The sequence below is a fragment of the Biomphalaria glabrata genome, chromosome 5 (assembly GCF_947242115.1).
Source record: "Biomphalaria glabrata chromosome 5, xgBioGlab47.1, whole genome shotgun sequence".
Lineage (NCBI taxonomy): Eukaryota > Metazoa > Mollusca > Gastropoda > Planorbidae > Biomphalaria > Biomphalaria glabrata.
This window is the reverse complement of record NC_074715.1, coordinates 20033018-20051886: the sequence shown is the minus strand read 5'-3', so window position 1 is coordinate 20051886 and position 18869 is coordinate 20033018. Positions and strand designations below refer to the sequence as shown.

The 18869-nt window shown below is 36.5% G+C and overlaps 1 protein-coding gene across 3 annotated transcripts in view; it reads left to right on the top strand.

The window, feature by feature from the left end:
• Positions 1-7179: 7179 nt before the first annotated feature.
• The window catches only part of LOC106077358 (serine/threonine-protein phosphatase 6 regulatory ankyrin repeat subunit B-like), a 44745-nt gene continuing 33055 nt past the window's right edge, over positions 7180-18869 (top strand). Inside the window, exons 1-4 of one of the 3 annotated variants that reach the window (XM_056029985.1) lie at positions 7180-7457; positions 8405-12702; positions 12810-12869; positions 16446-16637. In XM_056029985.1, the coding sequence (XP_055885960.1) occupies positions 8444-12702; positions 12810-12869; positions 16446-16608 (4482 nt within the window). In that variant the 5' untranslated portion in view covers positions 7180-7457; positions 8405-8443 and the 3' untranslated portion in view covers positions 16609-16637. Of the gene's footprint in view, positions 7458-8379; positions 12703-12809; positions 12870-16445; positions 17827-18869 lie in introns of those variants that run through there. The other 2 variants (XM_056029984.1, XM_056029986.1) reach the window with 2 other exon arrangements.

Below are 18869 nucleotides of genomic sequence, written 5' to 3'. Positions count from 1 at the left end.
AACCATTACCACTTCCGGCGTTAAAAAACTTGCGGAACCACAAGACTTGATACTATTGCATTGATAGATCTTAGATGTAGACTTACAAGACGGTGTGCAAAATGTTCCCAAAAAATAATTAATTAAAATCTTGAAGCTTGAATATTCTAGGGACGGAAAAAAATAATGGGGAAATGTCTCCGATTTAATGGTAAGGATTTGAGCAATGTCCATTTTGATTAAAGGGGGAGGGGTGAAGAAGTTCTACAAAAATTTCCAATAAAATATGTGTATTACACAAATAACAAACTAGTGTTTAAGAGGGAAGACCATAGACATTAATAAATATAGACTGGAAAAAGGAAGTAACTTCATGTAACTTGAAAACATCTATATCTATTGTATTCGGATTTCCGAATTATGAAAAGTTGCATGATCTTCATTCTTAGAGATTAAACAAAACTACACTGCCTCTTTATTTACAATATATATAGGTGTGTATAGAAATGAATACTTAACTTTTATACTGCTTATAAATTCTTTATAATAAAGTACACAAAATTGCAAGTCACAAATTTTCGTTTCATAAAACTCTTTAATTGGCCAGTCTATATTTATTTATGTCTATGGGGAAGACATATTAGGAACTCCATTTATTACGTACACATAAGCTGTGTTGCACTGACGCGCTAGTGTGCAAAAGTACATATTATACCAATATGTTACAAGAAGTGAGTTTGTTTGGGAGGTATTTTTAAAGTGAGTCGTTCAGTATAAACTTATCAGTTATTAGAACTAACAGGCCAAACATGGAGCGATAAAATGTGGGCAGTTTAATTGCAGGTGACAAAAAAGAAGGGGGTGGCGGCTTAATTATTTTGAGGCATTACTATTTTGAAAAAATATGTAATAATGAAAAAGGTTCCAGGCTAAATATAGAGGATAGTAAGAAGCTGGTTTAATTATTTAGAGCCAAATTTGAAAGTTGGAGGCAAACCTTTTCTTGTCTCAAAAATAGTAGAATTGTAGTTATTTAACCATTTCAGACTTTAAAAATGTATGGAGCAGATTGCAAAGTTCATCTCTTTCAATGGCCGACGGTTAAGAGTTTTGAGTTTTTTGGCACATCGGCATCGGCCATGTCGTGCCCGTAATCCCTAAAAGGTACTCTCCCTTCATACCACAAGGGCTAAATTTTATTTAGTTAAGTTAATAAAAACAAGGTCTATTCACAGTTAAAATAGTAATGTTTAATGTTAGCGAAAAGGCCTTGGCTATGTTTTATTACGCTCACATCTGCAATAGTTTAAGTTTCAATATGGTATGGCAATCTGAGCATTAAAAATAAAAATAAACTTTATAGAATCCTAAATGCTGCTGGTAAAATTATTGGCAAAAAACAAACCCCATTTGGGCAGCTGTTTGAGACAAACATCTATAAAAAAGCTAACAAGATCCTAGAAATAAAGAATCGCCCTTTGTGTCAAGATTTTGTGATTTTACCATCACAAAAGAGATACAAGACACCGATAGCAAAGACAAACAGACACAAACACTCTTTTGTTCCCCTGGCAATCAAATAATTAAATAAGAACAATCTGGTATAAACTTTGTCACATGTAAATTATGAGTGAGTCTGGTGTGAATGTACACTTTGGTTTCTTATAGTTATAATGTTTTTTGTTTGGTGTAATGCACACATTGTAAGACAAATTTCCATACGGACAATAAAGATTATGATTATTATTATTATTATTATTATTATTATGTTAGAAATGAACGAGTAGTCATTCTCTGGCGCTGCCAGGGTTGAGTTTCGCTAAAGAGAAACAAAATTCATCGTAGTCCCTTTAACAGTTTCCACTGAGGAATTTTCTGGTGATGTGGCAGGTCTGCAGCAGTACCGCCCTCTGACAGGCAACGAAGATGTTCCTAGGAATGTTAAGGGCCTTGAAGGTGTCTGTGAGGTCAGTTGTTATTATCCCCTCGGTTGATATAACAATGGGGTATATTGTTATTTTGGACAATTTCCATAGACGCTTAATCTCCAAGCCTAGGTTCCCATATTTTCTTTGTTTTTCTATCTCAGTTTTTCTTAAATTATGAGACAGTGGTACGGCGATATCGATAATGGTAGCGGTTTTTTCTTTTTTATCGATGAACAGCAGATCCGGGCGATTATTATTATTATTATTATTATTATTATTATTATTATAAAGGTATTGAAAATTAAATAATTTAGTAAAAATCTTTTGTAAATATTATATGTACATAATTTCACAATCAAATCTTCGTAGACAATCCCACCTCCCGACAAAACCCAGTACCTTCCCACGTTCGACATTGTCGAATAGTGTTTTTAAGTTGTGCGCTCTAAAAAACTTTCCCCTAATATCCTGGTATCTAGGGCAATCAATGAGGATATGTTCCACAGTGAGACGAGAGTCACAGTACTCACAAAGTGGGGGCACCTCTCTCTTCAACACAGAGGAGTGCGGGATGTAGGTGTGGCCAATCCTAAGTCTGGACATGGTCGTGCTTCCACGCATTGTCAGACACTTAGATGTGGGCTGCCACCTGACATCCACCACAATCTGTCTGAGGTTTTGTGGGTCTCAGCCTCCCACCGATCCTGCCACTCTCGATAGGTAGCAGGGGCGAAACTATGTCTCAGGTCCGAGCAGGGAATTTGGGTTCCTGACACCGCTTGATTTTGGGCTCTCTTTGCTTCCCTGTCTGCCGTTTCTTTTCCCTCTATGCCCACATGGGAGAGGATCCAGTTGAAGGTGACATCTCTATGGTCAGCTGCTATTTGGTCCAGCAGCTTTAGCTCTTAAGTACCAATAGAATGTCAGTTCATCCGCCCCAAAGCTTATTTGGAGTCGGAGCATATGATAAATTTTCTCCTGTCTGATGCTTTGACGGTTATAAGTGCAAGCGATATTGCATGTAATTCGGCCGTAAAGATGGAGCAGCCATCGGGGAGTTTACGTTTTTGTTCCGAAAGGAGCAGGCACACGCGACCTTTCCATCCATTTTGGATCCATCAGTGTAAATGGTGCCACAATCTCCGTAGCTCTACTGCAGTTCCCTAAAGTGGACTTGTAGTATGCTTGGGTCTGTATTTTCTTTTTGTGTATAAATAGTTCAGGGTCTGGGTGGATTCCCCATAAATTACAAAAATGCATGCCACATTAATTAGGGGAAACACTTAGAGACCAATTTTTTTATTTGTGCTTCAAATCTAATGATATTATACAGGAATGTTATGTATGAGTACCCTATCAAAAATCTAGAAAAAAAAGTTTGAAAACGTTGTTGCCATGGCAACGGCGGTCATTTTGTTTAGTAAACATACTCTTATATAAAAGCTATCTACTTGTGCATTTCTTATTATTTTCCTGTACTGTGCAGTGTATGATTTATCTGCTATTGATGATGCAAGGCAGTCAGCTATATCTCTGGGGGACGTAACAGTTCGTCCTTGGTTTTTCAAATGCACTATTACATTTGATTCTTTCCCTTTAACCCTCTTTACTGCCTTCCAAACCGCTCTAGCAGAAGTTTTGGCATCCACACTGCCGACAAAATTTCTCCAAGAATTCCTTTGAAGGATTCTTAATAAATGAAGCCAGCCGTTTTTTCCTATCGCCAATAGCACTTTTGCAAGTTGTATCAAACCATGGTTTGCTAGGCTGTTTTGGGTTTGTGGAGGTTAAGGGAATAACTTTCCTGACAATATCAAGGCTTGATAGCAAAGGTATCAGCTGGATTCTGTTCATTAAGAATATTTTCTGTGAAATCCTCGGAGCATCTTTTTTTTTTGAATTGGTCCCAATCGGCTTTATTCAGCTTCCACCGCTGAGGTCGTTCCAGTGAGGGGAGATTACACATCTGGCACACACAGTGTTCCTCTTGCAGACTGCCGCGCCGTGTCCATAATCCTGGCACTTGAAGCACCTCTTGGGCTTAGATATGTAGGGTATCACTGGAACTCGTAGGTATCCTGCCTTCACATACTTTGGTGGTGTCATAGTTCCGAATGTGAGGATAATAGTGGCGGTTTTGACCTCACCATCCCTGCGCCTGGTAATGCGCCGGACATGGGTGACTCCTTCTATTCCTTCCACTATTTTATTCTCGGAACATTCCAGCAGGTCTCTAGAGCTGACCACACCTCTGTTGGTGTTCAGACTCTTGTGTGGCATGACTTCCACTTGGAGATGAATCTGCATCGTAGAAGCCTATCAGAGTGTATCTTATTATCAACTTCTAAGAAAAGTTCCGATGACTTGTGTAGTTTAGATACACTCTTGGGCTATTCCACTACTGACTTAAAATCCTTATAGATGAGAAAAGGGCTAATCTTTGTCAGACGTATCCCCTCTTCTGTACACCTGACTAACAGAAATGATGGCCAGGTAGTACAGCTTCTTGTGGCCTCCTCCTTTTTTGCCTCTATTCGACGTCTTTTGCTCAGACACAAATCTGTGGCAAATAGTTTTTTTTATATTTTTTTTTTATCCATGGACATTAGCAGTAATTTGACACCTGTGCTCCCGACCCGCAATCGAGTCCAACAAGCGGACGGGCAATTCGGATGTACAGAATGCGCCCACCAGGGCTACACTAGTGGCATACTCAGTCAGCTGCTGCATCGGACACATGTCCGATACAGCCGCTCCCTGATTGACCCTCCAGCCACTGCCCTCCTGTATAGGTCGATGACCTATGCTGGTAGCTCAGCGTGACCGGCCAGTTGACCCAGAGCGGGCCATCTTGGCCTCAGGTCTAGAGGAACTTGGAGCCAAAGTGATGTATTGTGTTAGTTTATTCTCGGATAGACACCTACTCAAACTTCAGGATCTCTTTATCCCCCCCCCTCCCTTACCCTTCGCAGTCCACGGCAAAAGGACTGGTCTATGACATATTGAGATTTTAAAGATAAGGAGACAGAGTGATGGGTAATGAAGGCAGACTGAGAAAAAGGAGGCAGACACAATGATAGAAAAGAAGTAGGGCACTTTTGAGCTCCAAAAGTGCTAAGGAAAGAGGAGTGCAGTTTTAACTTCATGTCTCGGGACGAGATAAATGAGAGGAGGCAATTGATTCCGGCTACGTTAATAAGAGTGACAGACAGACAGACAGACAGAACTAATTGTATTGATGGTTGGATAGCCTCTGTTTACCTTATTTGTTACGTAATGATTAAACGTCTATGATTGTTCAACATGAAAAAACAAACTATACGTGAACTGCAAATAAACACTACATCTATAGAACAAGTAAAGGCATATAAATATCTAGGCATTATCATCAACAACAAGCTTTCATGGGAAGACCACCTTGGAACTCTGACAAAGAAAACAGCCCAGCGACTCTTTTTTCTATACAAACTCAACAGTTTTAAATTAAATAAGAAGATCCTTGAGACATTTTACGGCGCGACTGTACAAAATCTGCTAACATACGGAATAAGTTGTTGGCAAGGCAACGCCTCATCTAAACTGTTGCAACGTCTAGAAAATATCATTAAAAAAGCATCAAAAATTACACTCACAACATTACCACATTTAAAGGAACTTTTTGAACAAACGTGCCTAAGAAAAATCGAAAAAATCTTGGAAGACAACGGCCACCCGCTCCATCAGAACTACGCCAGGTCGTCGCGAAGTGGGCGACTGCTGTCAATCAAAACAAGAACGGAGCGGTACAAAAACTCGTTCGTACCTCACTCGGTTAGACTCTATCACCGCCACTCATTGATCAGGGAACATGAAATGCACCAAGATACCTGTGTGTAGTCGCTGAATGAACTCTTTATGTTGTCTGTTGTATTTATGTGTATTTTTCTGTTGTGTTGTCTTTATATGAGAAACGAGTCCTTGTAATCACAACAAATTTCGTAAGGATCAATAAAGCAGTCTTAGTCTCTTAGTCTTAGTCTACCATATTCAAGTTATTTCAAGTTTTATTTGTTAAGATATAATATGCCTACAAAGGTGTTTTTTTGTCTACCAGCAGTTTGGTGCTACAAGTCAATGACCGTCTACTACAGATGCCATAGCTTAACAAATATAAAATCTAGATATATATATTTATTTACACATACTTTAATTTCGAATGATTCTCCCATGACTAAAAATATTTTAAATCTTAGGCCTACCTTTTATAAATGTTTAAATTATTAAACAGTCTACCGAAGATATCACTATAAAAATAAAATACAAAAGTGACCATAGCTTTAGTTACTTAGTCACTGTACTGGTTAACACATCATTGACCTACTGTTGAGCAACCAGATCTACGTGACAGATGTATGTAAAATGTTTTACATGTTTCGGATGTTCCTTCAGAGTTGAAGATAATTACTTCCTAGTCCAAACCTCCCGCAGGACGACGGGGGACGGGGAGCGGGCAGGGTTTGAACCCTGGACCATCGATAAATCAGAACGACAGTCCAGCGCGCAAACCGCACGACCAGGAAGCCATCCATTGATTATCTCAATGTTATTGTCATTTTCTTTTTAAGAAAACAAAGAAATGTATATTTTCTTTATATTAATATATTTATTCCACTTTTAGAGTTGCGGTTATTTCCCTTAACCTACATTTTAAAAATTAGCCATTAAATGAGCTTCCAAGTGTCAGAATTCAAAGTTAGATTCTTAACAAAGAAGATTAAATCTATTCATATTTTTCTTTTTCAACCTTTAAAATAAGCTAGACAGTTATAGGCAGTTCCTCAAGATTTAAAATATATTTCAGTCTCTTAGGTCAGCGTTGCTGCTTCTTAAAACGTAAATTACAGAAGAAAGACATTGTCGTGAGATTACGATAACTTCAATGACCAATTTGAAAGAGCAAGCTTTTATTTCAACTTTTATGGTAACACTGGGTAACAGAGGATATACTTTAACTCTGTGACAAGCGACGGGAGCTTCAAAGGGGGAAAAGTTGTTAGATCCAAAATATGTCCACAAATACAATAGCTTCAACATACGGGTTGATAAGGGAATTGAAAGAAGCGAAGAAAAAGTGTATAGAGAAGAAGTGTCAAGAAATTGAACAGGGACTTAACAGGCATAACAGTAAGAAAGCGTACATATATTAAGAACTATCTCGGAAAGGTGTACCTATTATTGGCACACTAGGGCCTAGAGACAGATTTATGGAAACTTAGGACGCAGTTTTGTGCTTTAAAAACATATCTTATCAGGTTAGGAAATTATGGTTATGTTCGTTGTAATAGGTGTGTGGTTACAAGTACTGTGTACTACACACTTTGTGTCATTTGTGGTGATATAACATGTATATATACGAAACAGTGACGCGAGATGCGTTTTTTTTTTCTGTTATATATGTTTGGTTTAGGCAAGAGAAAATGGAGATAACAAAGCAATAGTCTAGACAGAATCTCTTTATAGTTGAAAAGGGAGATTCATTATTTTATATCTAAAAGTGAATGTTATAACAAAGTAAGTTGAAGCGAGAATTTTACAACATCATATTTCCTTTTTACAATTCGTTTTGTCTTTCTGTTTGACTGCCTGTCTGTCTAACTGTCAGTTTGTCTAGTAGACTTTTTGTACTAATATTTCTGCCAAACCTAAGCTCGGAACAAGTTAACATTTTGTACAATTATTTCTTGTACATGACTATCCACGGACAGGCTTGAAAGACTAAATCTCTATAACATAGAACATTACTAGCAGGTAATAGCAAAGAGATCGGCCTCTATGGGAAGCATTCACAGTGGTTGGGAGATCAAACGAAAGCCACCGCTGAAGAGGACAGGCAAAGACAGCGAAATCAGTGCATTAGAGGTAGTAAAATATATGGAGTACAGTTGATTCTGCGTAGCCCTGTTAACACGAGAGAAAGAGAGAGAGAGAGAGAGAGGGAGGAAAAAAGAGAGAGCGAATATAGTGCATTAAATTGCATATAAGTTAGAAAATAACCACCAGATAATAATTAACAATATTACAAAGCTTATATCAACTCACTGTCTGTGTGTCTGTCTGGCAAAAAGTTTGTATACGATATTTCTCAGACACCAATCTCGTATCAAGCTAATATTTTGCACTATTATTTCTTTTACCTGACAACTCAAGAAACAATTAAAATAATAACCAATTAATTAATTAAATATTGGTAATAAATTACTTTGTTTGGTATTTTAAACAAGGGAAAAATAGTACTTGACTTAAGATGTGGTATAAACTAAATTAGTCCCCCTATTAGATGGCTGTCTGAGGCATATTACAAATTTAATTATATGACTGATCCAAATTAATAGATACACGGTTAATATAAGTTTGTTTTTTTTTAAAGTATTTTTTTTATTTTGCCTGTTTTTTTTCCTAGAAACACAAGATTTCATTGATTGATGAATAAAAATAAATATGCATTCTTAATATTACAGTTTCAATTACCTTAATAACAAGAACCATCCAGATAAAATATGTATCTGTTTCCGATTGAATTAAAAGCAGATGTCAATGTGAAAGATGAAAAAGGCTGGACACCATTAATGTATGCATCTCAAAATGGATGTTTAAAGACAGTCGAATGTCTAATCCAGAAGTCGACATCAAACATAAATAGTTGCAATCAAGAAGGTTGCACATCGCTAATGATTGCATCTCAAAACGGACATTTTAACATTGTAAAACGTTTAATACGAACAGGAGCCAATATCAACTTAAAAGATTCGAAAGGCTGGACAGCACTAATGTTTGCATCTAGCAATGGTCACATTGTGATTGTAAAATTTCTAATAAAATGTGGGGCAAGTGTAAATGAGGTAAACTTAGATTTATGGACACCCATCATGTTGGCATCTTTCAATGGACATCTTGAAACAATCAAATATCTATCCGAATGCCAAGCAAATTTAAACTTGGTAAATAAAGATGGGTTCTCGTCTATAATGTTGGCAGCACAAAGGGGTCTTGCAGATATCGTAAAATATTTAATACTTTTAGGCGCTGAAGTAAATACAATGAGCTTTGATAGACAAACAGCCCTAATGTTAGCCAGTGAGAAGGGAGATGCCAAAAGTGTTGTTGCTCTTCTAAATGCTGGATCATTTCAGATTTTACAATTAAAAAATGGCTGGACAATGTTAATGATGGAATCGTATCATGGACACCTAGATATAGTTCAAACACTTCTACAATCTAAGGCATATGTACATTTCATTGATGCCCAAGATGATTCAGGATGGACAGCTTTAATGATTAGTTGCAGAAGTCTACAAACTGAAGTCGGTTTAGAGCTCATCAGTCAAGGCGCTAATGTCAATAAAAAAACAAAAGATAAATCTACTGCTCTAATGATAGCTTCTCATTTTGGACTGACTCAACTGGTGGTAAAATTACTCGAAAAAGGGGCACACATTGATGATCAAAATATTTTTGGTTGGACTTCTCTAATGTTTGCTTGCCAAAGCGGACACTTAACAACAATTACAGCGTTATTAAATGCAGGAGCTAATATTTATCGAGAAAATCAAGATGGTGACTCAGCATTTAGAGTGTCCGAACGAAATAGTAAACCAGAAATATATCAACTACTTTTAAAATATAATACAGATAAATATCATAGTTGCAAAATGAGTCCCGTTTCACCAGATAACCAATGTGCAAAGGAAGGTAATTGTCAGCGTACTTACTTAACTTCAAATAGTATGCGTTCTGCATGTGAAGAAAATACTTTTGATATGGAGGCATCAACACAAATACAAGAAGATTCTATCAACATATCTGAAACTAAAAAGAATTCTCAGTCTGATTTACATTTAATTTTGAATCAGAAAGGCGACAAAGTAGAACAAAATAAAACTGAAAATTATGTTAATTTAAAACTGAATTCTTCCATTAGTACAGATAAAAATATTGAGAATACATCACGAGAAAAACGTCCACAGAATAAAACTGTTCTATACGATCCCAAAGAATTATTGATAGCATGTCGAAAAGGGCAATCAAATATTGTAAGGTTGCTATTGGAATCTAATACAAATGTTGATTTCGTAAACAAACATCGCTCAAAAGCAATATTCCTGGCATGTGAAAACGGTCACACAGCAACTGTTCAAGTACTTCTTGAATATGGTTCAAATGTCAATAAAATATATCAAGACGGTTTTACATTATTAATGACAGCAAGTGAGATTGGACACAATGAAACAGTTGGCCTCCTTTTAGACTCGGGAGCTTTAGTTAATGATGAAAATAAACATGGACAAACTGCATTAATGATAGCCTGCCATTACGGACACAAAACAACAGTTGAACTTCTGATTAAAGCAAAACCAAATCTTGATCAAAAAGATAAAAAAGGAAACACAGCACTCATGATTGCATGTCAACAAAGAAATACTTCCATTGCTGAGATTCTTATACAAGCTGGAGCTAATGTAAACAAAAGTAATAAGAAATTGACTGCACTGATTGTAGCAACACAGAACAAAGACATTCAGACAGTAGAACTTTTGTTACGTTCTGGGGCTCATGTAAACAAAAAAGTAGACAATGGCTGGACAGCACTGATGGTAGCTTCTCAGAATGGAGACATAGAGATGGTTGAACTGTTGATGCAATGTTGTAAACATTTTGAGAAGTACAACATTGACACCACCGTGAGTTTACTGGAAGCATCTAAAAATGGTCAAGTAGAAACAGTCAAGTCTCTTTTGGACTCAGGCATTCATGTTGACGAAAGAGATTTAAACGGCTGGACATCTTTAATGAAAGCTTCGCGATATAACCAAAAGAAAACTATTTCGCAACTTATGGAACATGGAGCAAATGTTACGGGAACAGATATTTATGGGAATACTGCTCTAATGATAGCAGCTGAATATGGAGACGCTGAAGCTGTTCAATCTCTCATACAGTTTAAAGCAAATGTTAATGATGCAAATGAAGATGGATGGACAGCGTTAATGAAAGCGTATCAAAATGGAAATTTTGACACCGTAAAACTTTTATTGAATTCAGAAGCTAATGTCCATGCCAAAAACAAAAGCGGTTCAACTGCTTTGATGCTTGCTGCACAGAATGGACACATTCAAATGGTTGAACTGTTACTTCATAATGGAGCAAAAATAAATGAAACAGATCAAAATGGCGTGACATCTCTGATGTTGGCTTGTCAAAATAAAACCATTGATACAGTTAGGACACTTCTAAAATCTGGAGCTAGAGTCAACGAAAAAAACAAAAAAGGCTGGACTGCATTGATGCTAGCATCCAAATACGGACACACTGAAATGGTTGAGATTCTTGTGAAAAACGAAGGTGATTTATTTGAAAAAAACAATAAAGGATTCACTGCATTAATGATTGCTTCTCAGTACGGCCATATTAAAATAATTCAACTTCTACAAAAGTATGGGGCAAGTGTAACGGGAGATAATAATGAAGGCTGGACAGCACTCATGATAGCTTCTGATATGGGAAACACAGAGAGTTTAAAGATACTTTTAGAATCAAAATCATGTGTAAATGTGAAAGATTTTTCTGGTTGGACAGCGCTAATGATAGCATCACAGAATGGACATTTAGACATTTTAAATTTGCTCATGCAATATAATACCAATATTAATGAAAAAGATAAATTTGGGTGGACAGCATTAATGATAGCTGCAAAAAATGGTTATGCTGATATTCTGAACTGTCTTTTAACACACAATGCAAAGATTGATGAAAAAGCAAGGAATGGATGGACAGCTCTTTTACTAGCTTCAGCAAATGGACACAATGATGTGGTGAAGATTCTATTAAAACACAGAGCTTTAGTAAATACACGTACAGACGATGGCTGGACAGCGTTAATGAAATCAGCTCAAAATGGTCACCTACAGACTGTGAAGACACTTCTAAACTGTAATGTGAGAGTTAATGACAAAAATCACAAAGGTAAAACTGCACTAATGTTGGCTGCTCAAACTGCACATATTGAAATTGTGAAACTATTAATCCAGTTCAATGCAAATGTAAATGAATCAAACAAAAATGGCACAACAGCTCTAATGATGGCTTCAAAAACTGGCCAAAATAAAATCGTCAAACTCCTCATCCAATATAATGCCAATTTAAATGAAACCAACAAAAATAATTTAAATGCATTAACTATTGCTTTAAAAAATGGAAAGATAGATACTGCAAGATTACTGTTAAAATCTGGAGCGACTTGTCCAATTAAAATGCAAAATGCCTTAGAAAATAATTCTGTCAGACCTCTTCGTCTTCAAACTACTTTTCCTCAAATGTATTATAATGATAGTAACAATGAAGGATATACAGCCCTAATGATCGCTTCTTGTCATGGCCATAGCGAGACGGTGCATAAACTTTTAGAGTCAGGCGCTGACGCACAGAAGAAATCTCATAAAGGGATGACAGCATTAATGTTAGCCTCTCAAAACGGACATATTCATGTCATTGAAAAACTTCTAGAGTCTGGAGCCAATGTGAATGAGAAAAATAACAAAGGAAATACGCCTTTAATGATTGCAACACAGAATAATCACATTGAAACCGTAAAACTTCTAATACAACACCATGCCAAAGTGGATGAAACAAATATAGACGGCTGGACAGCACTCATGATGGCAGCCGAATACAATGAAAGTGAACTCGTGCAACTTTTATCCGATTCTGGAGCGAAAGTTAACAAAAGAAACAAATTTGGAATGCAATCGAGAAGTAACAAGTAAGAATTGTTTAAAATTTAAATATATGCTAGAATAGATAAACAGCACATGAAGTTAGTATTTATTCAGTATGTTTTGTAATTTTAAAATATTTCAATGATTTCAGTCCAATGAGGCACACCAATAATCAAACACAGTGTATTTTTCAGTTCAACATAAATAATGTGTAAGTAAATGAACCCAGTAACATATATATTGACATATTTTAGTTTGTGTACCAACTAGATATAGTAGGTCGATGTTCTTTTTCCACCCACCCTCGTGTCTTTAATGGCCTTAGATGCATTTATAAATGCAAAAGACTAATTTATTTCAGTGCTGCTCTATGTCTTTGGCATTTTACACCGCAATAGAGTATTTGTTTTCCTTGCGATTTCTTGTGTGACTAACGAGGCCAATCTTTGATACACAGCTGTGGTCACAGGTTGTGGGCATCTGTAAACACCAGACACTGTATCATTTTCACCCTTCATTGTACTTCTACTGTTTACGTATCTGCAATCAAAGACCCTTCCTTAAGGCTAGCTCTTCATGTGGATCTATCCAGTAGCTCTTTCTTTGAACTGTTGACGATTTTTAAGAGCGTGATGTCGCGTTTGTAGATATCAGTAAACCTTATAAATAGCTGACTTGCAGCTCTCCTGCTTTCTATTAAATCACCTTACAATATGTGTCTTACGTTGCTCTATGAGTGTGAAAGAATATATAAAATTATTTTTAAAACGTTAAAATGCTAGATATTTAAACGTATTTTATTTTTTTTTAAAGGGTAATATACATGCATTGAATTAAAGAAACTAGTTTAACAACGATTTTGAAAACTGCTGAAACGAATTTCCTAAAAAAATATTTTATGTTTTTCTTTATAAAAAATAGTACCCATTAGGTCTAAACAGCTTAATTGTTTTCAAAGTTAAATCCTTTTAAAATAAATTCAGTTTATTTTGAACACACATTATAGGAAAATTCGCGTACTCGATTTTAATATTTGCTCCCCGTTTGATTTAGAAATCATTAGCTGAAGTGCTAAAATAGATTTGTAACAATATACATCCATGTCTATAATATTTAAAATATTCAGCAATATATAATATAGTTACTAGATCTTTATCTTTAACCAGATCCATTATTCTAGTCAATACTAAAACATGTTAATGTTGCAGGATATGCCTTTATATTATTTAGGGAGATTTATAGTGGGTAATTTTTTAATTATCATTTATTCATTATTGATAGAGAAGTTAGCGCTCATAAAAATGTCATCGTTTTGTCTAGGAGGAATCAATTAAGAAAAAAAAAAAGATTGTTCCCCCGATGAATACATTTGCGTTGTAAGATCAAAACGTGCCTTTAAAATAGATAAGAAGAGGAATTACTGGCCAGAATTGCACAGCCCTTGCAAAACTCAAAACAAACTGGACAGACAAAGGTATAGCCTTCGACACTCAAATCAGATTGATGCGCTCCCTGGTCATGGCCACGGTCTTATATGCTTACGAACCTTGGATGCTGACTGCAGAACTAGAAAGGAAGATCCTAGCAGTGGAAATGAGTTGCTATAGAGAGATCCTAGGTATTTCATTCAAAGACTGCTGCACAAACAAAAAGAGTAGAGAAAGGAGTATTACAGCAATTGAAGCTCACAATGACCTGTTAACCTGTCAAAATACGCAAACTAAAATTCCAGAGCGATATTGCAAGGTTCTTAGAGAACGTCCATCAGGGAATTTTCGATAAACACTTGTAGGGAATCGGCGCGGAAGGCGCTATTACCCCGTTAATCATAGGAAATGCTTTTATCCAACGAACAGGCCTGGACACACCATGGATCAAGTAAGGCAATTGTACCGCTTCCACTGCGCCTTTGTCCTGGTCCCCACTCGCTCTTAGTGGCCATGGGGAGTTTGCCTCATATTCCTATACTGTAACCGCCACATTGCGTGCAGGGACCACCACTCCAGCTAACGGGACTCTTATGGAACGGCGTGGTGGATTTCGGACTGGGTCGTTGAATTTCGTTCCATCCTAAACTTGAGTGAGATAAAAAAAAAAAAGCTCACCCAAGTTATCCTACAGAGGCCTTGTTCGCTTCCCGTTCTTAGCCTATCTAGTTTCACTTCTAGACGTTTTCACTGAGGCGCCACGCCGAGGCGACGGGTGATGAATCCTCCTTCCATCAGGGAACAGTACCAAGAAAAAATAAGACGACGCAGAGAGAAAAAAAGCGATGAGAAGACACATGAGGGATTGGACAGACCTGCCATTTAGATTTTGGCCACGGCAAAAAGATGAAGAAGAATGGAGAAGGACGGTTTAACAGATCAAGGTATAAGTGAATGTGAAAGAAGAGGAAAAACAGAAATGAACACAAACATAGAACACTTTTCTAAGGGGTTATTATTAATAAGTATATACGTGGCGCGGTGGCTGAGCGGTAAAACGCATGGCTTCCGAACCGAGGTCAAATGTTCGAATCCTGGTGAAGGCTGGGGTTTTTAATTTCAGAATCTTCGGGCGCCTCTGAGTTCACCCAAATCTAATTGGTACCTGACGTTAGTTGGTCGTTGTGCTGGCCACATGACACACCATCTGCCCTATAGACCACAAGGTGTGAATGGGGAACTTTTTTTTTTTACTATATGTACTAGTTGTCTACCAAGCGGATCTGAATGTTATACAGAAAGCAACAAAAACTACTTGAGCACTTTCAGCAAAGATAATATGAACATACGGTGGAATGACCGCTCTACAAACAGCGATATCCTTGCGAACGCTGGAAAGGACTGCATAGAGGGACTTCAATTGGTCCGATAGTTACGCTAAGCAGGGCATGTATCCAGTATGGGGGACAAACGTATGCAGTCTTTTTTTTGTGAGCTTAAAGGTGGTCGACGTAGCAGAGGTGCCCCACGGAAACTCTTTAAAGACCAGCTTAAGCGTCAACTTGCCTTAGATGACATAGAAGAAAACACCTTAATGCATGCGTCCTCAGAATGAGACAGCTAGAGCCTGGAGGTTACTCACAAGGGCCGCGGGATATGCATTTGAGACCAAAAGAAAATCAATGGTTATGCTTGTCCTGGATGTGGCAAAATATGTAGGTCACAGTTTGGATTGCGTAGCCATGAGTAATATTGCATTCCTCATTAATCTTTGTACTCGATGACAAGCCTTATTATTGTTATAATATTTGAGATATTAACTCCTTTTTTGCTTTGATTAACACGCGATTATTTTGTTTTGTAGATATAAATGAAGCTTTCACTAATAACCTTTAATGTCATTTCTTTTTTTTTTTTCTTACTATATCTTTCCTGACTTTCATTTTTTTTACAAAGTTTATATTAACTCACTTTTTGCTTCAAATTTGGAACAAATCATATTTTCTCCCCCCCCCCCCCACTATTTCTGGGATCAAGTTGAAACTACAGATTTATTTATTGTTCCTAGCAATATCATGAATCGATGACAAAATTCAACAATTAGCCAATTAAATACAGGTAGTTAATTATCTCGTTTGATACCAAAAAAGCTTCAGTATCAATAGATCTCTGACTAAACATGAATCAATTTAAAAAATAACAAATTAGTCAATTAATTATTGGTAATTAATTAATCTATTTCGATATTGATTAAAGGAAATATATTATTGTGTTGATAGTTATAGCTACCAATATACAGTTCTTACATTAAATTCTTGTTTTTATTATTATTTTATATATTTGCTTATTTTTTTTTTAAGTCTAAACAATACAGGACCTCTCTCTCTAAAAACTGATCGGCTTGACGTTGGATCCGTCAATACCTTGGCTGAAAGTGTCAACATAAGTCAAAGTGATTCTGTGAATGTTTCTTACTGTGAGGACGTTGTAGTCGGAGATGGACAAATCAATAAACAGTGTTAGACGTTCAAACCAACAGACTCCAAAAGAATGTATGCCTGAGAGTATCATTTTTTATAATAGTTAATTAATTTCGTTTGATTGAATTCATTGTTTAAAAATTAACTTTTTTTTATTGAATATAAGCATAATATAGTATAAGCATAAGCATAAAACAATTTAATGGAATAACCAAGATTTTAAAGCATATAGCATATATTGAAAAAAACACACACATAAATACATAAAACTTGTTCTATCCTATGCACTTAAATTGAGAAGTTAAACAAGGTTACAAAAGACAGTTTGTGTGGAAACACAAACTCAAAATCGGCCCCCGAAGAGGTCCACCCAGGCAGGCTTCAATATTTTCAGAAAGAACATTCAAATGAAATTATATCAAAGACAAATGAGAGATAAGAATGGAGAAAGAAGGCTAACAGATCTTGTATAGTGCCCCAACTTCCCGCAGATCAAAGGATAGGTGTAAGTGAATGTAAAGTTAGATGTGAACCTGGCCTAACTAGTTCCCCCTTTTAGACCTTGTGGTCTATAGGGCATGATGTAAAGCGCTTTACCGCTCAGCCACCGCGCCTCCCCAGGCCTAACTGATGTCTTATAATTGATCTAATTGTTTTGAAAAATTCTCACTCTCTTATTCGAATCCTCAAAAAAAAAAAAAAAAAAAAAAAAAAAATCTGCAACAAAAAAAAATGTTCAGAAAAATGACGTTTATAAGATTACTATTCATTTTGAATTAGGTCTAACTTATAATGCATACTAATTAGCTTTTTCTCTTTAAAAAACTGCTTTCATAACTGATTTTAAAAATTAGATTTTTCGCTTTCAGAAAAAAAAAAGTAGCCGTTGCATCAGAACTTTGAATGGTCTAAAATATTGTGATGTCGGATTTTCAATATCTTTTCTAGTTTACGAGATCTAAACGGGACGGACGGACAGACGGACAGACATTTCGCACAAAACTAATAGCGTCTTTTCCCCTTTCGGGGGCCGCTAAAAAGTGCTTCATTTAAAATATACCTTTCAACGTAGGTTTAAACAAAAATTATACTATTCATGCGAAATTATTCTATTTTGATATTTTACTTTCTGAAGTATTTGATATCTTAATTTAAATAACTCGATTAGATAAATTGGGTCATTATATATTTTCATACTTCAAGACATTGACAAGAGAAGAAATGGCAACTATAATTATTTAATGTTGTTGCGAAAATGTGACACTCTCTTTATATTATTTATAACATACATATAAACTTGTTAAGTTATAAGTATATTTGTTTATATTACGCATAACTGGAATTAGGTTAATTTAATTTGCAAGGAGAATCTGATATTAAAAATTAAATATGCCACTGTATATTTACGATGGAAGGTTGTTTTTCTTTTCTTGTGACATGAATGTTTGAGATATTTTAGTATGCATATTTACTATTCTTTATAAATTATTTAAAATAAATATTTGACGTTGATTCAACAAAAAAAAATATCATAAGTTTCAGGAGTTCTGGCTAAGAACATTAAACTTTGTAACAGGAGAAGATGTTGTCTGCCTTAGTTGATTAATAAAACTATTCTTTTGAATTTATTTATTTCTTATTTCTTAATGATAATTTTACATAGTCTATCAAACTACACACTAGTTCCTACCTGGTGTTTGAATAATACCAAAATAAGTATTCGGGCTAATTGTCATCTTTCACTGTGTAAAGAAATGCTGGCTGGACCACGTAACAGATTGGAACTTCCTCGCTCTTGATATCCTGCTCAGAACAAATGCTGATTTCGAAAAGTAGAGGGGTTTGGTTGCGCGATATATGTCGCAACACACCTACGACAAATGTTTTGAGACAGATAAAGTGCTGAGAAGTTATCAGGTTTAACACTACCTTCAATGAAGTCCAGTAGGGAATCGGGCGCCGATTGCGCCGTTATCCCATTGATTGTTAAAAAGGCTTTTATCCATCGAACAGGCCTGGACGTGTGGCTCTTCACCCCTGTCCTGAGGGCTCCCAGTAGTAACGGCCTTAGACTGGGCAAATTAAGTAGACTCAGGACCACGGGCACAGCGCACCGCCCCTGGCCCTGAGTCTACGCGCTAAAAGTGGCCTAGGGCAGCGCTAACCATGGGGAGTTTCTCTTTCTGTTAGACTGTTACCGCCACTGTTAGTGCAGGGACAAACACTCTAGCTGACGGGACACTGATGTCGGTCCCTTTGTAGAACGGCGTGGCGGACTTGGACTGGTGTGCTGGCTATGTGTTA